At 41.0% G+C, this 18,446-nt stretch overlaps 1 protein-coding gene across 1 annotated transcript; it reads right to left on the reverse strand.

Moving 5' to 3' along the window:
- Nucleotides 1-534: 534 nt before the first annotated feature.
- On the reverse strand, nt 535-6,867 carry CXCL9 (C-X-C motif chemokine ligand 9). Its single transcript, XM_012447064.3, has 4 exons — nt 6,729-6,867; nt 5,491-5,617; nt 3,840-3,924; nt 535-2,755 (listed from the first exon to the last, which is right to left on the reverse strand). The coding sequence occupies exons 1-4, from the start codon at nt 6,790-6,792 to the stop codon at nt 2,651-2,653; spliced, it is 381 nt and encodes a 126-aa protein (XP_012302487.2). The 5' UTR covers nt 6,793-6,867; the 3' UTR covers nt 535-2,650.
- Between the last annotated feature and the right edge of the window lie 11,579 nt (nt 6,868-18,446).

An 18,446-nucleotide genomic window follows, 5' to 3' on the forward strand; every position in this document is an offset into this window, starting at 1 on the left:
AAATAGATTGATTGAATTCTACATAACTCATTTTTCTTTCTTTCTTTTTTTTTTTTTGATAGTGGTGCGCTCTCACCTCACTGCAACCTCCGCCTCCCAGGTTCATGCGATTCTCCTACCTCAGCCTCCCAAATAACTGAGACTACAGGTGCACGCCACCGTACCCAGCTAATTTTTGTAATTTTAGTAGAGATGAGGTCTCACCATATTGGCCAGGCTCGTCTCGAACTCCTGACCTCAAGTCAGCTTCAACCTCCCAAACTGCTGGGATTACAGGCGTGAGCTGCCCGGCCCCACATTAACTCTTTTAAGTCAATGCTGTTGTAAGGCAGTGTTGTCATATTTTCCATAGTGTTGTCATTACTTTTTTTCCTGTCCCCAACAGGCCCTTTAAAGAGCTTTCATGTGTTATCTCAATTATTGTTACACCTTATTTGAGAGAAAGCTGAAATGTAAATAAGAAAGACATATGAGATTTATTATTAAACACTCAATAGTTGAAGAGTATGTTCAAGATAAAAAAATCAAGATCTGTTTTCTGATTAATGGTCTATTTATTGATATCATTCTATTTTAACAAAGAAAATATTTCAAATTACAAGGTATACAAGTCAATACTGTTTTGAACTTAAAAATTATTTGCTTTGAGAGTGTATGTGTGTGTATATGTATAATAAATGATTACAATGTGTGTGTGAGTGAAAATATGTGGTCTTTGGTTATTAGCTATATACTGTCTACTTGTGAGATGCAAGGTAAGTGGGTCACAGACTCTCAAATTTATGAAACACTTTTTCAGGGAAGTTACATGGAAGGGACTAGGGAGTTTCATGATTAGGTGAGACATTCAGGTGGGATGTCCACTGCAGTACTCTAAATCATCAGCAGTGTGAGGGGTGATACAATTTGGTAAAGTGAGTATAGGTTTAAATTCTGGCCAAAGGCAACCTCTCCTACACAATTCATGGAACCTTCTCTGGAAAGAGGTTTCCATGTCCTGCAGAGGCTGACTGGGCACCAATCATACCTCCACTAACTGACCTGGCTGCTTCCTTTAGTGCTTGATACCTCACTGTTCCCTTTCTTTGTGAGAGATGGTGTGGTAATGGATAATCACAATACAAACTCCAAAACAAGTAAATGGACAATAAAATTCATATTTGCTTAAAACAAGTTTTGAAAATGATCTTGGTAGCTATCTTGTTGGATCGTAGAAAGCTGAGAGCTTGCTGGGAATGGCACTGAAGGAATTTTTGTATGGTTGGGAAAAGGTTGGTCACTGACTGATCTCTAAAGCCCTTTTCATTGTAAGATTCTGTGATTTTAGGGAAACTATATTTTCTAAAAACAGTTCAGAATATCTGCAAGCTTATTATTATTACCACATGCTTCTTATTGTTGGAGAAGCTGAGTAAATATCCTGTCATAATAAGACAAGGATGTTGCATCATCCCTGGTCCCTGCAGTGAATGGCCAAGATAATAAGTAAGAGGTTAACCAGGGCTAGCCAACATGGAGGTGCCAGAAAAAGCCAGCACCTGCTCTGAGACAATGGTCTGATTGCCCTCCTGCCGGTAATGACAGCAATTAAAAAATTATGAAAACTTAATTCCACAGTATTATTAGGCACTGTGGAAGAATCATGGAAACAAACCGTGGTTCTTGCCCTCAAGAAGCTGACAATCTGTTTGGAGAGCTAGGATAAGCACACAGGAATTAGTTAACCATTCATTGTTCACCCATGTAGTACTGAACCCAAGTGAAATAGGAATTTTAAGAGAATATATGTGTCCAGAAAGGTTTATTTAAGAGGCAGGACTTGAACTAAGCCTTGAAGACTGGCTTGAGTGAGGATGAATAGGGAGAAGAAAGCATTTCTGTGGGGTGTTGGGGACAAGGTGACAAAGGAGTCGACACAGATAAATCAGAGCATATAACATATGCACTGGAGAGGAGGCAGGCACTGAATCGTGGTAGGATGGAGAAGAACTGATTTGAATGAAGCAAAGAGGAACAATAAGAAAGTGTTGAGCAGACAAGATAGAATCACATGGTTTCCAATGGCAGAAAGGAGCCTCTGAAAGCCACAAACTGGTGATCTCCAGTGGTGATACCCAACAGCAACCAGCATGAATCTCTCAGACACATTATATGTGAGGCCTGTAGGCTGATTCAAATCCAAATGTTGATGGCCACAGCAGCTTGGTGAGGTCCAGCTCAATTTCAAACTGCTTGGCTCACCAGCATGCTATGCTGACAGGCTTAGGACTTGCTGACATGTGCCTCAGATACTCTCTGGAGGCTGCAGTGTGTGGAAGCCTAGGGCTGCTCTTCCAGGCAGCTGTTGTGTGTGGGATGTAGTTGTTTGAGCATCTGTCTGGATACAGATATTACTAAAATCACGGCCTTAAGCATGATGAAATTCAGTTGGTGGGTGGTAGAAGAACAAACACAATCATAGTAACAATTCTTAACATTTGGATTCTCAAAATCAACTTTCTAGCTTTAGTTATAACTTCAGAGTAATGTTTTAAATTTTCTAGTCAAATTAACAAGCGTTTGTATTACATGCCATCCTCCTTTGGAATGATCTCGGTATAATTAAAATAGAACATTTTTAACACAGAATACTTATTGGTGAAGTGGTTTCTTATGCAGTCTTCTTTTGATGAGGACGTTGAGATTTTCGAACTTTCCAAACTTTCTTGTTTTTTTGATATTTTTTCCCATTCTTTTGCTTTTTCTTTTGGTTGACCTGTGAGGAGAAGGGAAAATGGGCAATGTTTCTGAATCTTATAATTTTCACTTCCTTATATTTGGACTCACTCTCCTGATTATGGTCTTTCTTCATCCTCAAAACCACATTAAAGTCACTTCACTCTCAGAGGGGCTCCTTTAGATTCTGCCTACTTTGCTCACTTTGAGGAGGAGGCAACAGCCTTCTAACTGGCTGCCTTTTGTCTGTTCTTCTGGCTTATTACAGCTCCCCGCAACCTTGCTTACCACTCACCTGCCCCAGCTACAACCCTCTGAGGTTGGCACTGTTATCTTCCACGTTTTACATATGAGGAGGCTGAGGCCTGGAGAGGGTGACTTGCCCAAATCTGGACAGCTAATGTGGCAGAACCACCAGTCTGTCACACTCCAGAACCCAATCTCCCACTCACATACCAACTCCTTAGCATACCATGCAGGATTCCTCCCACTTCGTCCTGACCTACTTTTCTACCTCAGTCCCTTCAGTCTCTTTACACAAACTCCAGCCACATTAATGGAGGCTCCCTGAACACAGCAAATTCTCTCGTGATTCTATTGTTCTGCTCACACTGTTCTTACCTTCCTGGAGAATTATTTATCCTTCAAGACCCAGATCAAATATCACCTGACATGAGAAATCTTCCTTAACACTTTCTCCTGCCCCGTTCCCCCAGCAAAGTTAAGTACTCTCTCCTTTATATCTTCAAGATTCTTGTGCATACTTTTATATTTCTCACATTGTACCGTAATTATTAGCATATTTGCTACAACAGGAAAAGACTATACCTTACTATGTTTGTATCCTCTGTGTCTACCATTCAATTAATTACATATTTATTGTATTAAATAAGGACAAGCTCTGCACCCTCCAAGGAACACACATTCTTCCGGTGGGAGACAGAGAGGGGATACTATACGTAGGAACATAATTTTGTCCTAGGAATAAAATAGAAGCACCATAATATGAATGAAAAATGTATTCTTAAAAGTTATGTATTCTTATAGTGTTCATGAAAATGCAGATTCTTTGTTTTCCAAAGTTAATTTCTAAAAGGAAGAAAATGTTGTTCCTCTTCACCAACCTGTTTCTCCCACTTTTCTATCAGTTCCTTCACATCTGCTGAATCTGGGTTTAGACATGTTTGATCTCCATTCTTCAGTGTAGCACTGCCAAGGAAATAGCAATGAGACAGTTTTTTCTCATTAATAACTTAAATGCTTTTTTTCAGAAATAATGAAAATAAGTATAAATTTTGCTGAATTTTCTAGTGAAACTACTTAAAATTATTTCCTAGGACAAAATGAGCCACTGGTTGAATTTTTCTTTTTTCTTTTTTTTTTTTTTTTGAGACGAAGCTCTGTTGCCAGGCTGGAGTACAGTGGTACCATCTTGGCTCACTGCAACCTCTGCCTCCCAGGTTCAAGTGATTCTCTTCCTCGGCCTCCCAAGTAGCTGGGACTACAGGTGCATGCCACCATGCCAGCTAATTTTTGTAGAGACAGAGTTTCACTATTTCAGCCAGGATGGTCTCAATCTCTTGACTTTGTGATCCACCTGCCTCGACCTCCCAAAGTGCTGGGATTACAGGCGTGAGCTACCATGCCCGCCCCAGTTGAATTTTAAAAATTACTTACAGTAGATTGTCTGGAAATAATTTAAGTATTTCTCTAATTTTTCTGTATAGTGTGAGAAAAAGAGTAGTCAAGGATGATATATAAAGACTTAAAATATGTACACATCCTTTAACCTAGCAACTGTAATCTTGAGAAAGGTACCAATACGAAAGAATTAGAGACACACTACTGCCATAATAAGTTTTATTTCATCAGCAAAAATTTGGAAATAATCTATATTTCCAACAACAATAATTGGTCATCTAAATTATGGTTTATCCATATGATGAAATAAAATTAGGCCACTAAAAATGACATTAGGTGGCTGGGCACGGTGGTTCACACCTGTAATCCCAGCAGTTTGGGAGGCTGAGGCAGGTGGATCACAAGGTCAGGAGTTTGAGACCAGCCTGGTCAAGATGGTGAAGCCCCGTCTCTACTAAAAATACAAGAAAAATTAGCTGGGCATGGTGGTGGGTGCCTGTAATCCCAGCTACTCAGAAGGCTGAGGCAGGAGAACTGCTTGAACCCGGGAGGCAGAGGTTGCAGTGAGCCGAGATCCTGACACTGCACTCTAACCTGGGTGACAGAGCAAGACTCCATCAAAAAAAAAAAAAGTGACATTAGGTAAAAACAACATTATTAGAGATTTACTGACATAAAAAATGTTCATGATATAGTTTTAATGAAAAAGCAGATTACAAAACTATATGATTTAATTTTTGTGTTTGTATATTGTGTATATAAATACATATCTATGTTACATGCACATGAAGCAAATAAGGGAGATTTAGAAGATTGTATACTAAGGGGTTAACAGTATTTATCACTCGAGGATAGAATTATAAGTGATTTTTATTTTCTATTTATCATCTGCATTAAACATTTTCTACAATAAACATGTGTTACTTTGGTAATATATCATTCTTGGGTCCTAATCTACCAGAAATTCCTTGCATTTTTAAGGAGAAAAAAGAAAGGGGCTGCCCAAATTTATGGAGGGGCTAACCATCTGATTTTTAAGTGTTTCTATGGGCAAGCACTCCAAGGGTAAAAGTCATCCTAAATTTAATGTTCTTGCCAATATGGTGCATGCATGTTAGCTGGGTTGTTACTTACATGATTTCAGTTTTCTCACAGGAACGGCTTGGGGCAAATTGTTTAAGGTCTTTCAAGGATCGTAAGCGGATAGTCCCTTGGTTGGTGCTGATACAGGAACAGCGGCCCTTCCTCATTACTAGGGTTCCTAAGGGAAAGAAAGAGGTAGAACACATCGGTTTAGTCCAATGTTTCAGTTTAGGTGATCTATCAAAATGATACATCCGACTGAGTCATGATTATTGCTATAATTTACCGAGTGCGTAAAAATCATCACCACAAACCTTTGAAGGAGGTATCATCTCTATTTTACACATAAGGAAACTAAGGTTCAGAAAGGTTAAACAAAGAACCAAATCATACAGCTTTTAGGGAGCAGGGGCAGGGTTTTAGCCGAGGTCTCTGAGTCCAAAGGTGTTGCTCTTAACTATCACATCTTATGTCCTTGGGAGCAAAAGAGACTTCCACAATATTTAATAAATGCCTATCACAAGACAAACAGATACCTAATTCATGTATGCTATGCTGATCACGGTTTCTTAAGCAACTCCTAAAGCCATTTATTATTTATTTTCTGACCTTGGGGAATGAAAGTGGTGTTGGTGTTGAACAGAACACTCTTTTGTAACCAATCACCACTTCCCTCCTCATCTTTTCTCCTCCCCATTGCTTTGCTTTTCAATAGTGTTTTAAATTTTTGAAAACTCCTTAAAATACATTATCTTAATTTTAAATTCATGTATTTACTTGGTACTTATTATACTACATGCCATACATTATATAGTAGTCAGAAAAGGTATAACCACAAAGTTCTATTTTACAGATGATGAGGAAACTGAGGTCTAGAAAGATTAAGTAATTTGCCTAAGGTAACAAAGATAGTAAATAGATTAGGGACAACCTCTCTGATTGTTGGTTGGATCCTTAACTGGTTAGCCACAGACATACTTATCAAAAAACAGTATCAAGGAGAAGAAAATAATTTAGGAGACAGAGTTTCATCCCATTATCACCCAGTTCAATGAACATTTATTGAACGCTTACTAGGAATTCATACACCTCAACTACAAAGAGTTGTGTTTGACTTGGCAGATCTAAGTTATGAATTTTGGATAACTGATCATGTCACTGAGAAGCTTTTATAAGTGACCAAATATTACTCTTCAATGCAGGCAGAACATTCAACTTTATCATCTGGCTAATCAAGATTCTTTTACAGTAAATCACTTCTCTTTACAATCTAACTCAGAACCTCTTACCTTGAACTCCAATCAGAACCAGCAAGATGAAGTCTAAGAGGAAAAGAACACCACTTTTCTTCATAGTGATGGAATGGAGTTCTAAGTCACTCCTGTACCGGACTTTGAGCCTGATAAATTCTTTAGATAACACATTTTGGGCATCATATTTATTTAGGAAATTCATTTCTCTCCTAATCTCTGATTGGCTAGCATCTTAGCTGAGCTAACTAAATTAACCACAAAATTGATTGTGCTAGGGGAAACCCTACTCTCAGATCCAAGGGAATTTCTGCATGTTTTTATTTCCATTTCACATAAATGGGTAGTTTATAATAAGGGATGTGAAACTAGCAACACTGATAGCCTTTTAGCACATTCACAGCTGCTCACCTGTTGGAAGAATAGGTTATATAATGAATATCCTAATGTTATACAACAAGGGTTGGCGACATGGTTTCCAGGTGGTAAATATTAAAGTTCAGATAAGCAATACACTTTTCAAATTCTATTACTATTTATGGCATATCCTTCTGTATAATAGATGGCTACATTGATAATTTTCTTATATTGCCCACCCAACAAATTAAAGCACCTTAATTTCCTCTGGGACCAGGTCATTGGCTACCAGTGGTAAGCTCATTTTGTATCATTCCTGCTACCATTTATTAGTTCTTAAATTGCTAGATTGGTTAGAATAAGGGGTCAGGTGCATGTAAGAGACCCAAATTAACAGTGGCTAAGAAAACGAAGATAAACAGCTGGGACCTAATTAAACTAAAGAGCTTTTGCACAACCAAAGTAAACAGACAACCGATAGAGTGGGAGAAAATCTTCACAATCTATACATCTAACGAAGGACTAATATCCAGAAACTACAATGAACTCAAACATATCAATAAGAAAAAAACAAACAATCCTATAAAAAAAGTGGGCTAAGGACATGAATAGATAATTCTCAAAAGAAGATACACAAATGACCAACAAACATGAAAAAATGCTCAGTATCACTAACGATCAGGGAAATGCAAATCAAAACCACAAGAATGGCTATAATAAAAAAACAACAAACAGCAGATGTTGCTGTGGATCAGGGAACACTTCTACACACCTGGTGGGAATGTAAACTAGTACCGCCACTATAGAAAACAGTGTGGAGATTCCTTAAAGAACTAAAGTAGTACTACCATTTGATCCAGCAATCCCACTACTGGGTATCTATCTACCCAGAGGAAAAGAAGTCATTATCTGAAAAATGTGCTTGCACATGCATGTTTATAGCAGCACAATTCACAACAGCAAAATCATAGAACCAACCCAAAAGTCCATCAATCAATAAGTGGATAAAGAAACTGTGGTGTATATACATGACGGAATACTACTCAGCCATAAAAATGAATGAATTAACAGCATTAGCAGTGATCTGGAAGAGACTGGAGACTATTATTCTGAGTGAAGCAACTCAGGAATGGAAAACCAAAAATCATATGTTTTCACTGATATGGGGAGCTAAGCTGTGATGACACAAAAGCATAAAAATGATACAATGGATTCTGGGGACTCGTGGGGAAGAGTGAGGGGGGGTGAGGGATAAAAGACTACAAATAGGGTGCAGTGTATACCGCTCAGGTGATGGATGCACCAAAATCTCACAAATCACCACTAAAGAACCCCAAAAACTTATGGAAAAATAAAATAAAATAATAAATAACAGCAACAATAAAAAACAGTGGCTAAGATAGAAGCTTATTTCTCTCTGACAGAGGTAGGTGGATCAGCACTTGGATGGTGGCTCTTCCCCATGAGGTTTCCCAGGCTCCTCCTTTGTTTCGTCACCAACTCTAGATTGCTGCCCTCACACACATGGCCAACGGTAGCTTGCCACCATGTCCAATTTCCAAGTACAGGATGGTGAGAAGGCAGCAAAAGGGCATGTCCCTCCTTTTCAGACACATCCTAGAAGTCACTATCATTTTATCATTTTCTATCACCTCCAGTGGGGGCAGACCTTATTCACATGACTACACCTAGCTGTAGGGAAAGTTAAGAAATGTGATCTTTATTTTGGTTGACTAACTAAAGATTGGAGATTTCATTTGTGTAAAACAATGTTTCTCAATTTTTTTCATTATGGACTCTGCTGCACTCACGCGTGTACACACACACACACACTCCACCTTGCCCTGAGAAAAAATAAACTGAAAACTAAATTTAATTTCTCCCTAAAGAGAGAAATCAAGTGCTAAGAAATAAGATTTTGTTGGGTAGGGTTGAACTTTGGTAGGCCACTAGTCATTGTAATATCTAAGATTTTTTAGCTCCCCTTGGGAGCAACTTGCCCCTCCTCCCATTGACAATGCATGCTGTAGAATTAGAGGAGAGCAGATATTAGCATTTTGTGTCACATGGTGCCTATTTTTCGACTGGTTTCTATACAGATTATTAACACTTAAATAGAATTACAGAATTCTTTTTGAAGAAAACATGTGGTGACCATTGATACAGCTTATCAATTTGCTTATGCTTAATTTTGGTGCTGTGACCATGCACAGAGTAGGTTCACATTCCTGCTTTACTACTTAATGACTGTGTGCAAAATACTTTTTTGTGAGCCTCATCTCCCTCATTTGAGAAAATTATTAGACCTCACAGGCTGTTAAGATTAATGCCAAGGATGGGTTGTCAGCTGCAAAGCATCACAGAGCTAGTGGCTGTACTTTCCAGCAAAGAGAGGAGGATGGAAATTTCTTAGGATAAAAACTAAGGCCCAGCACGGTCCGTGCTATCCACCTTTCCAGCCTCTTCTCGCACAGTTCTCTGCTCCCAACACTTCGTATTCTTTCAGTTTTCTTTTTTCCTTTTTTTGGGGGGGGGACTGAGTTTCACTCTTGTTGCCCAGGTTAGAAGGCAATGGCCCGAGCTCCGCTCACTGCAACCTTGGTCACCCAGGTTCAAGCAATTCTCCTGCCTCAGCTTCTCAAGTAGCTAAAATTACAGACACCTGCCACTACGCCGGGCTAATTTTTGTATTTTTAGTAGAGACAGGGTTTCATCACATTGCCCAGCCTGGTCTCAAACTCCTGACCTCAGGTGATCCGCCTGCCTCGGCCTCTCAAAGTGCTGGGATTACAGGCGTGAGCCACTGCGCCCAGTCCTTCTCTCAGTTTTCAAAGGGGACAATGCTCTTTCCCATCGCACTGTTTTTGCTCATGCCATTCTTCTGCCTGGAGCAACTGTGCATGATCCTCAGTCCTGCCCTACTGCATAGTAGTTACCCAGGCCAGCATAATTTCCCTGGGAAGCCTTCCCTGAACCCCAGAGAGGCTCTGAAGGACGACTTGCAGAGGCCTCGCTGAGCCCGTGTTTGCGGCAATGCCACATTCCCCTACAACCCTATGGTTAACATCTCCCTCCGCCACTAGGAAAGGAAGGCCGGCAATGGTCCCCGTCTGAGCATGGTGCTGAACACAGTGCCTGGCACCCAGTAAGTATTCACTAAATAGGAGTATCCACGTGAAGGAAGGAGCTAGGAGCTGGCTGGGCAGGTCTGGAGGTTGGACAAGGTCTGCGAAGGGATCCTGGCTACATAGGCCTCACTCCAGCAACCTCTCCGGGTGGAGGTGCGTGCACTGGTGCACTGCACATGCCCAGCCAACCGTTCTTCTAGAACCTTCTTCCGTGAGGAGGTTACACCCGGAGCTCTCAACGCTCTCTTGTGCTGCTCGTGTTGCCGCTGGGTGCCTCTGCTGCCAGTGCTGATCCTGCTGGAGGCGAAGAAAAGCACTTTGGGGGCGAAAGGTAGTGGTTGTGCCTTCGGGATCACTACTCTGTATCCCCTGAGCCGCCTTCAGCCTCCCCAGCCAAGGTGGCCGCACTTTTAGGGGTGGGTAGGAAGATTCTCAGGGGCGGTGGCTGTGACCAGAGAGGCCCGTTTTGCAGGTTTCAGTCGAGGCTTGGGTGAGGCCAGCAGGGAACGAGGGCCCCAGAAGGGCCGGGGCACTGGGCTTCGGTGACTGGGACAAAGGCCCCTCGGATAAGAGAAAGGAGGTGTTGGGGTCAGTTAGGAGTCACTCGGGCCAGATCTTATGACTTAAAAAGGGGCTAATTTTCTGAGGTACTAAGCGGAATGGGAGGGCTTCTCTGGCCTGACCCAGCTTCGTGGTGAAACTGTTCTGCCATGGGAGGGTAGGGCCCCTCGGGGCAGGCTGGGGCCCTGCACTCAGCTCAGGCCTGTCCAGACACTAGTTTCCTGGGCTTCGTTTAGGAACTTGTCTGAGAGCAAGCATGTTCTGACTAGGCAGCAAGAACGAGAAAATCCCATTGATCGTTGCATTTATGGCTAGACAAGGCTTTTAGGAGAAACAGAAACGTGGTGAGAGGATATTGCAGGCTGTTTCTCACAGCCCTGGGAATGGAGCCAAAGATGATATAGAGTTGAAATCAACAGAGTTCCCAATTCCTGTTATGGACAAGATTTTAACTTCCTGTGCCTTGAAAAATTCCAATTCTGTGTCCGTGGGGGATCCAAATGCTGATGTAACCCCCAGGAGCCTCACAGAGGGGAATTCTTAGTTTTCACAGATGTGTCCCTTGCATCTTTTTGGTTATGGAATCGAGGTGTTCTGTTTAATTATGCAGTGTGACTGACTCTTGTCATAGAGAAGAGCTTTCCGTTTTTACTTGTGAGAAGGGAAGTTCTTCTCATAAAGAAACCTCCAGGCCGGTTTGAATTTCTCATAGTGTGGACTTCCCCTCCTCTCGGCAGCTGTTGTTAGTATTAAACTGACTAGAAAGGGGCTTATTTCTTGAAAGTCTTAGAAGCCCAAGAGAACATTCTGATTTTTCTTTTTCCCTCTCCTCTCCCCACCCAAGGAGTTATTCCTTCCTTCCAAAATACAACATGATAAGTTACATGTAGGCAAACCTTAGCTGTGGGAAGTTTCATATCCTGTCTGTATCCAAGTCAGTAAGAGAAAGGATCAAGTTCTTTCTTTGCTAATCTTAATCTTACTATCTGGCTTCTTGGTTTCTATTTCTCATGTAAAACCTGAGGACTGGGTTAGGTTTGTGAATAAACTGTTTTGAGAGAGAATGTAAGGACGTCACGTAAAGGACAACTTTTGCAGGCTGGGCGCGGTGGCTCACGCCTGTAATCCCAGCACCTTGAGAGGCCGAGGCGGTGGATCACCTGAGGTTGGGAGTTTGAGACCAGCCTGACCAACATAGAGAAACCCCATCTCTACTAAAAATACAAAATTAGCCAGGTGCGGTGGTACATATCTGTAATCCCAGCTACTTGGGAGGCTGAGGCAGGAGAATCACTTGAATCTGGGAGGTGGAGGTTGCAGTGAGCCGAGATCACACCATTGCACTCCAGCCTGTGCAACAAGAGTGAAACTCCATCTCAAAAAAAAAAGGACAACTCTTTTGCAAAATGTTGACAGTAACAACATTTTTGTTTGGTGACTTTAGGCAAGTCAGCTTGTAGTCTGGTGACATATAACAATAGCCATTAAGAAGCTGCTGACTCACCTGAAGAAAAATTATCCTGAAAAAAAGAAAAGATTTTTATACTTAAAATAGCCATATTTATTTAAAATGTCACTTTAAAATTGCAGATGTAAGTAATTTTATAAGAAAAAAATCCACATTCTTGAAAACTTTCATTTAGTGTTTATCATTCATTTCATCCACCAAACTTTTATGGTTCTAGACTCTAAGGACACAAATATGAACAATGATTTCCTCAAAGAGCTCACAGTTTAGTGGGCATGTACATTAACACTTCTTGTAGAAGTGGTATGTTAAAGGATTGTACGGAATAATTGGAGGTACAGAGAACTGAACAACTCTGGCTGATGGGTTCAAACACAGCTGTCTGAGTTAAGTCTGAAAGGGAGAATTGACAAACACAGCTGTCTGAGTTAAGTCTGAAAGGGGGAATTGGCAAACACAGCTGTCTGGGTTAAGTCTGAAAGGGAGAATTGGCTGGAATTTGTTACTAGAAGAAGTTGGGGGAATGTTCTAAGCAAGAGGCAGGAGAAGGTATGCCAAAGTTGAGAAACTGCAAGTACTTTAGCAAAGGTGGAGGGTAGAGTGAATAATGGAGTGGTGAGAAATTAGTCTAGAAATGTGGTAGAAACAAAATGATGAAGTGCCTTGTGTGGGGAGGAAACATTACAGAATTTTAACTAAGGGAATGACAGATTTACACACGCAGACACACACCTGTATATACATCTGCTCCTTGTCACCGGTCTTTAATCTTATTTTACATGAACATTTCCTTGTGTCTGTATAGTTTATATATTTGTAAAATGCTGTCATATTTCTAGCCTCTTCATTCTCAGTTCTGGGTATTTGAGTTGTTTGCAACAATGTCTCAGTAATACAACAGTGCTCTTACTATTTTTAAAAAGATTTTACTGTCTTGGGATATTTTCCTTCTTTGGAGCTATAGGGACAAAGGTTAAAAACGTTTCCGTATCTTGTGTAACATTTTGACAGATTGCTTGCCAGAAAGATTGGGCTATCAGTATGTAGATGTATCTGTTTCACAATCCTCTTGTCATTTTATTTACTTTTGTTCATTTAGCATGTGAATATTGGCACTGCAGACTAGTGTTAATTCCCTTTTCTTTACATATTGATATTTTACTTTGTATTGGCTTAATATCTGCATTTCCTACATTTTCAAGATCAGCTTTCAAGTAGAGTCAGAGTATTGACCTTGTAACTATCTATCAATTCTTTATGTATTTTAATTAGGAAGCTCTAATGCATTTTGAGTGAAAGTATTTGCTTTTTCTATTTTGTTAACTTCATTTCTCTCATAATTAAAAAAAAGAAAACACAAGTTAGGAACTGAATTGTGTTCCCCCACCAAATGCTTATGTTGAAAACCTAACCACCAGTACCTCAGAAGGTGACTGAATTGAGAAATAGGGTTTTCACAGAGTTAATTAAGTTAAGCTGAGGTCCCTGAGGAAGCACAGTCTTTGGATTTACTAGACCAAGATGTTAAATCAGCTGTCTTAACTATGCTCAAAAAGCTAAAGGAAATCACGTACAATGAACAAAAGGAAACCAGACAAAATGAGAATATCAATAAAGGAATAGAAATGACAAGGAACCAAATAGAAATTATGGAACTGAAAAGTACAAAACTGAAGTGAAAAAATTTAGTAGATGGGTTCAACAGCAGTTTTGAGCCAGCAGAAGAAAGAATCTGCAAGTCTGAAGATAGGACAATTGAAATGTTCAAGTCTGAGAAGTAGAAAGAAAAAAGAATGAAGAAAAGTGAACAGAGCCTAGGAGACCTATGAGATACCATCAAGTGGATTAACATACGCATAATGTGAGTTTCAGAAGAAGAGAGAGAAATGGGCAGAAGACTATTCACAGAAATAATGACTGAAAACTTCTGAAATCCAGTGAAAAATATGAATCTACATGAATCCAAGAAGTCCAGTGAACTCCAAGCAAGTTAAACTAAAAAAGATCACACTGAGATACATAATAGTCAAGTTGTCAAAACTCGGAGACAAAGAGAATTTTAAAAGCAGCAAGAATGAAATGATTCATCTTATACATCCAAGGGCTCCTTGATAAGATTAGCTGCTGATTTCTTATCAGAAACCAAGGAGGCAAGAGGGCAGTGGAACAACGTATTTAAAGTGCTGAAAGAAAAAAAAAATCTGTCAAGAATTCTGTATCTGGCAAAACTATCCTTCAAGAATGAAGTAGACAGAAGCTAGGGGAGTGTATTACCAGTAGACTTACTCTGCACAACATATTAAAGGCAGTCCTGCAGGCTGAAATGAAAGGATACTAACTCAAAGCCGTATAAAGGAATAACACTGGCAAAGGTAACTGTGCAGGTAAATATAAAAACCAGTATTGTTGCACTTCTGGTTTATAGCTCCTCATTTTTCCTATGTGAATTAAAAAATGCATAAAACAATAATTATAACTCTATTAATGAGCACACAGTGCTTTAGTCTGTGACAATAATAAATGTCACAAGGGAGGGATGCAGATGTATAGGAGTAGAGTGTGTTTACTGTTGAAACTAAGGTGGTATTCAAACTAGGATGTTATAAGTTTAGGATGTTAACTGTAATCCCCAAGGTAACCAGTAAGAGAATAAAAAGGTGGCAATGGAGAAATGGAGGAACAACAAAATAAGACACTTAAAAATATTCAATAGCTAAATGGCAAAGTGAATTCTTCCTTATCAGTAATTACTTTAACTGTAAATGTATTAAACTCTAGCCTAATGAGCTTATATGTATAAAAGGTTTGGTTTGTTTTTTTGATACAGGGCCTCATTCTGTTGCCTAGGCTTGACTGCAGTGGCATGACTATAGCTTACTATACAGCCTCAGTCTGGCTCAAGCAATCCTTCCACCTCAGCCTCTTGAGTAGCTGGGACCATAGGCATGTGCCACCATGGGTTTTTGCCATTTTGGTCAGTCTAGTCTTGAATGTCTGGGCGCAAGTGATCCTCTGGCCTTGGCCTCCTAGAGTGCTGGGATTATAGGCACAAGCTACCATGCCTGGTCTCAGTTTGCTAGTATTTTATTGAGGATGTTTGCATCAGTATTCGTGAGGGATATTGGCATGTTGTTTTCTTTTTTTGATGTGTCTTTGATTTTGGTATCAGGGTAGTACTGGCCTTATAGAATGAGTTTGGAAGGTCTTTATTTCTCCTTCATGTTTGAAGGATCGTTTCACTGGCTGTTCTAAGGTAAACAAATTTTTCCTTCCACACTTTAAATATGTCATGCCATTCTATCCTGGCCTGTAGGGTTTCCACTGAACAGTTTGCTGCCAGACGTATTGGAGCTCTGTTTTACATTATTTGTTTCTTTTCTCTTGCTGCTTTTATGATCATTTCTTTATCTGTGACCTTTGGGAGTTTGATTATTAAATGCCTTGAGGTAGTCTTCTTTGGGTTAAATGTGCTTGGTGTTTTGTAACTTTCTTGTACTTGAATATTGATACCTTTCTCTAGGTTCGGGAAGTTCTCTGTTATTATTCCTTTGAATAAACTTTCTAACTTTACTGTCTCTTCTATACCTCTTCTTTAAGGTCAATAACTCTTAGATTTGCCCTTTTAGGCTAATTTTCAGATCTTGCAGACATGCTTCATTCTTTTTAAATTATTTGTTTTTTTGGTTTCCTTTGATTGCATTTTCAGATAGCCTGTTCTCAGGCTCACTAATTCTCTCTTCTGCTTGATCAGTTCTCCTATTAAGACACTCTCATGCATTCTACAGTATGTCAATGGCATTTTTCAACTCCAGAATTTCTGTTAGGTTCTTTTAAACTATTTCAGTCTCTTTGTTTATCTGATAGTCTTCTGATATGGTTTGGCTGTGTTCCCCCCAAATCTCATCTTGAATTGTAACCCCCACAATTCTCACTTGTTATGAGAGGAACCTGGTGGGAGGTGATTAAATTATGGGGTTGGGTCTTTCCTGCGCTGTTCTCACGATAATGAATGAGTCTCACAAGATCTAATGGTTTTAAAAAAGGACGTTTCCCTGCACAAACTCCTTTCTCTTGTCTGCCACCATGTGAGATGTGCCTTTCACCTTCCACCATGATTGTGAGGCCACTCTAGCCACATGGGACTGTAAGTCCAATAGACTTCTATCTTTTGTAAATTGCCCAGTCTTGGGTATGCCTTTTTCAGCAGTGTGAAAACAAACTAATACAGCTTCTGAATTCTTTTGTGTGTTATCTTGAATTTATTTGAATTGCTTCAAAACAGCTACTTTGGATTCCTTGTGAATGGTCACGTATTTCTGTTTCTCCCGGATAGGTCCCTGGTACCTTATTTAGTTCCTTTGGTGAGGTCATGTTTTCCTGGATGGTCCTGATGCTTGCGGATGTTTGTTGGTGTCTGGGCACTGAAGAGTTAGGTATTTATTATAGTCTTCACAGTCTGAGCTTTTTTGTACCTGTCTTTTCTGGGAAGACTTTCCAGATATTTGAAGATTCTTGAGTGTTGCTATCTAATCCATATTTACATTAGGAATACCCCAAGCCCAGTAATACTGTAATTCTTGCAGACTCAAAGAGGTACAACCTTGGTGGTCTTAGATAAGATTTGGAGGAATTCTCTGGATTACCAGACAGACTCTTGTTCTCTTCCCTTAGTTTCTCCTAAACAAATGAAGTCTCTCTCTCTCTCTGTGCTGAGCTGCTTGGGGCTGGGGGGTGGGGTGACACAAGCACCCCTGTGGCTACCACCACTGGCATTGTGCTGCGTCAGACCTGAAACCACCACAGCACTGGGTCTCACCCAAGGCATGTCACTGTAACCACTACCTGGCTGCCATCTATGTTTGCTCAAGGTTCTATGGTTCTACCATCAGCATGTGGAAAAGTCACAGACTTATATCCTCCCCTGCAAGCAGCAAGTTCTCCCAGGCACCAGATGGACCCAGAGATGCTGTCTGGGAGCCAGGGACTAGAGTCAAAAACCTTAGAATTCTACCTGGTGCTCTATTCTGTTGTGGCTAAGCTGGCACTCAAACTATGAGACAAAGTCTTTCCCACTCCTCCCCACCCACTTTCCAGAGGCAGAGGAGCCTTTTACTCATGTTCGTCACCACAAGCCCCTGGAACGTACTGCTGGGCTACCATCAGTGTTCACCTAAGACCCAGGAGCTCTTCAGTCTGCTTATGGTGAATGCTGCCAGGCCTTGGACTCACCCTTCAGGGCAGTAGGCTCCCCTCTGACCCAGGGCAGCTCCAGATATGCCATCTAAGAGTCAAGGCTAGAACTAGGGACCCAAGAACCCACTTGGTGCTCTACTCCACTGTGGCTGAGCTAGTACCTGTGGTGTGAGAAAAAGTCCTCTTTACTTTTCCTTCTGCTTTTCTCAAACAGAAGGAATCTCTCACCATAGCCATCACAGCTGGGAATGTGCTAGGTCTCACCTAAAGCCAGCATGTCTGAGTCTCACTCAAGGCCTACTGTGTACTATCTGGGTATTGCTGCTGGTTATTCAGGGCCCAAGGGCTCTTCAGTCAGCAGGTGATGAATCCTGCCAGCACTGGGTCCTTCCCTTCAAGGCAGCAGGTTCCCTTCTGGCCCAGGGCATGTCTAGAAATGTCATCCAGGATCTAGGGCCTGGAATAGGGGCCTCATGACTCTGCCCAGAGTGCCCTATCCTACTGTGGCTGAACTGGCATCCAAGTTGTAAGACAAAGTCCTCTTTACTCTTCCCTCTCCTCATGCAGAAGGAAGGAGTCACTTTTATTGGTGTGAGCTCTGTTGCCTGAGATTGGGAAGGGTGGCACAAGCATTCTCTTTGCTGCCCTGGCTGGTGTCTCACTAGGTCATGTTCCCCCTACTAGGTCCTGTGTCCACCAAGTCCACTGGCTTTCCAGCATAGCACTAGGACTGCCTAGGAGTTACAGTGTTGTGGCCTAGACTGCCTTTCAAATTTGTTTAGGACCCCAGAGCACTTTAGCCAGCGGAGGTAAGACTTCCCAAAACTCAAGTTCTAACCACTAGGATAGGTGATTCCCCTCTGGCTAGGGCTGGTCTAAATGCTCCCTCCATGGGCAGCAACTGAATTCAGCCTAATTTTACTTTCCAGTGTGACATAGCAGCACTGGGTTCCCCCAAGCACACAGATTATCTTTCTGTGCCACATGACCACTGCCAGGGGAAGGGAGAAGGGTGGCATTGGCAATTCAAGACCATCTTTCCTACCTGAT

The sequence above is a fragment of the Aotus nancymaae genome, unplaced genomic scaffold (assembly GCF_030222135.1).
Source record: "Aotus nancymaae isolate 86718 unplaced genomic scaffold, 86718_ANA_hifiasm-v0.15.2.pri h1tg000006l, whole genome shotgun sequence".
NCBI classification, from domain to species: Eukaryota; Metazoa; Chordata; class Mammalia; order Primates; family Aotidae; genus Aotus; species Aotus nancymaae.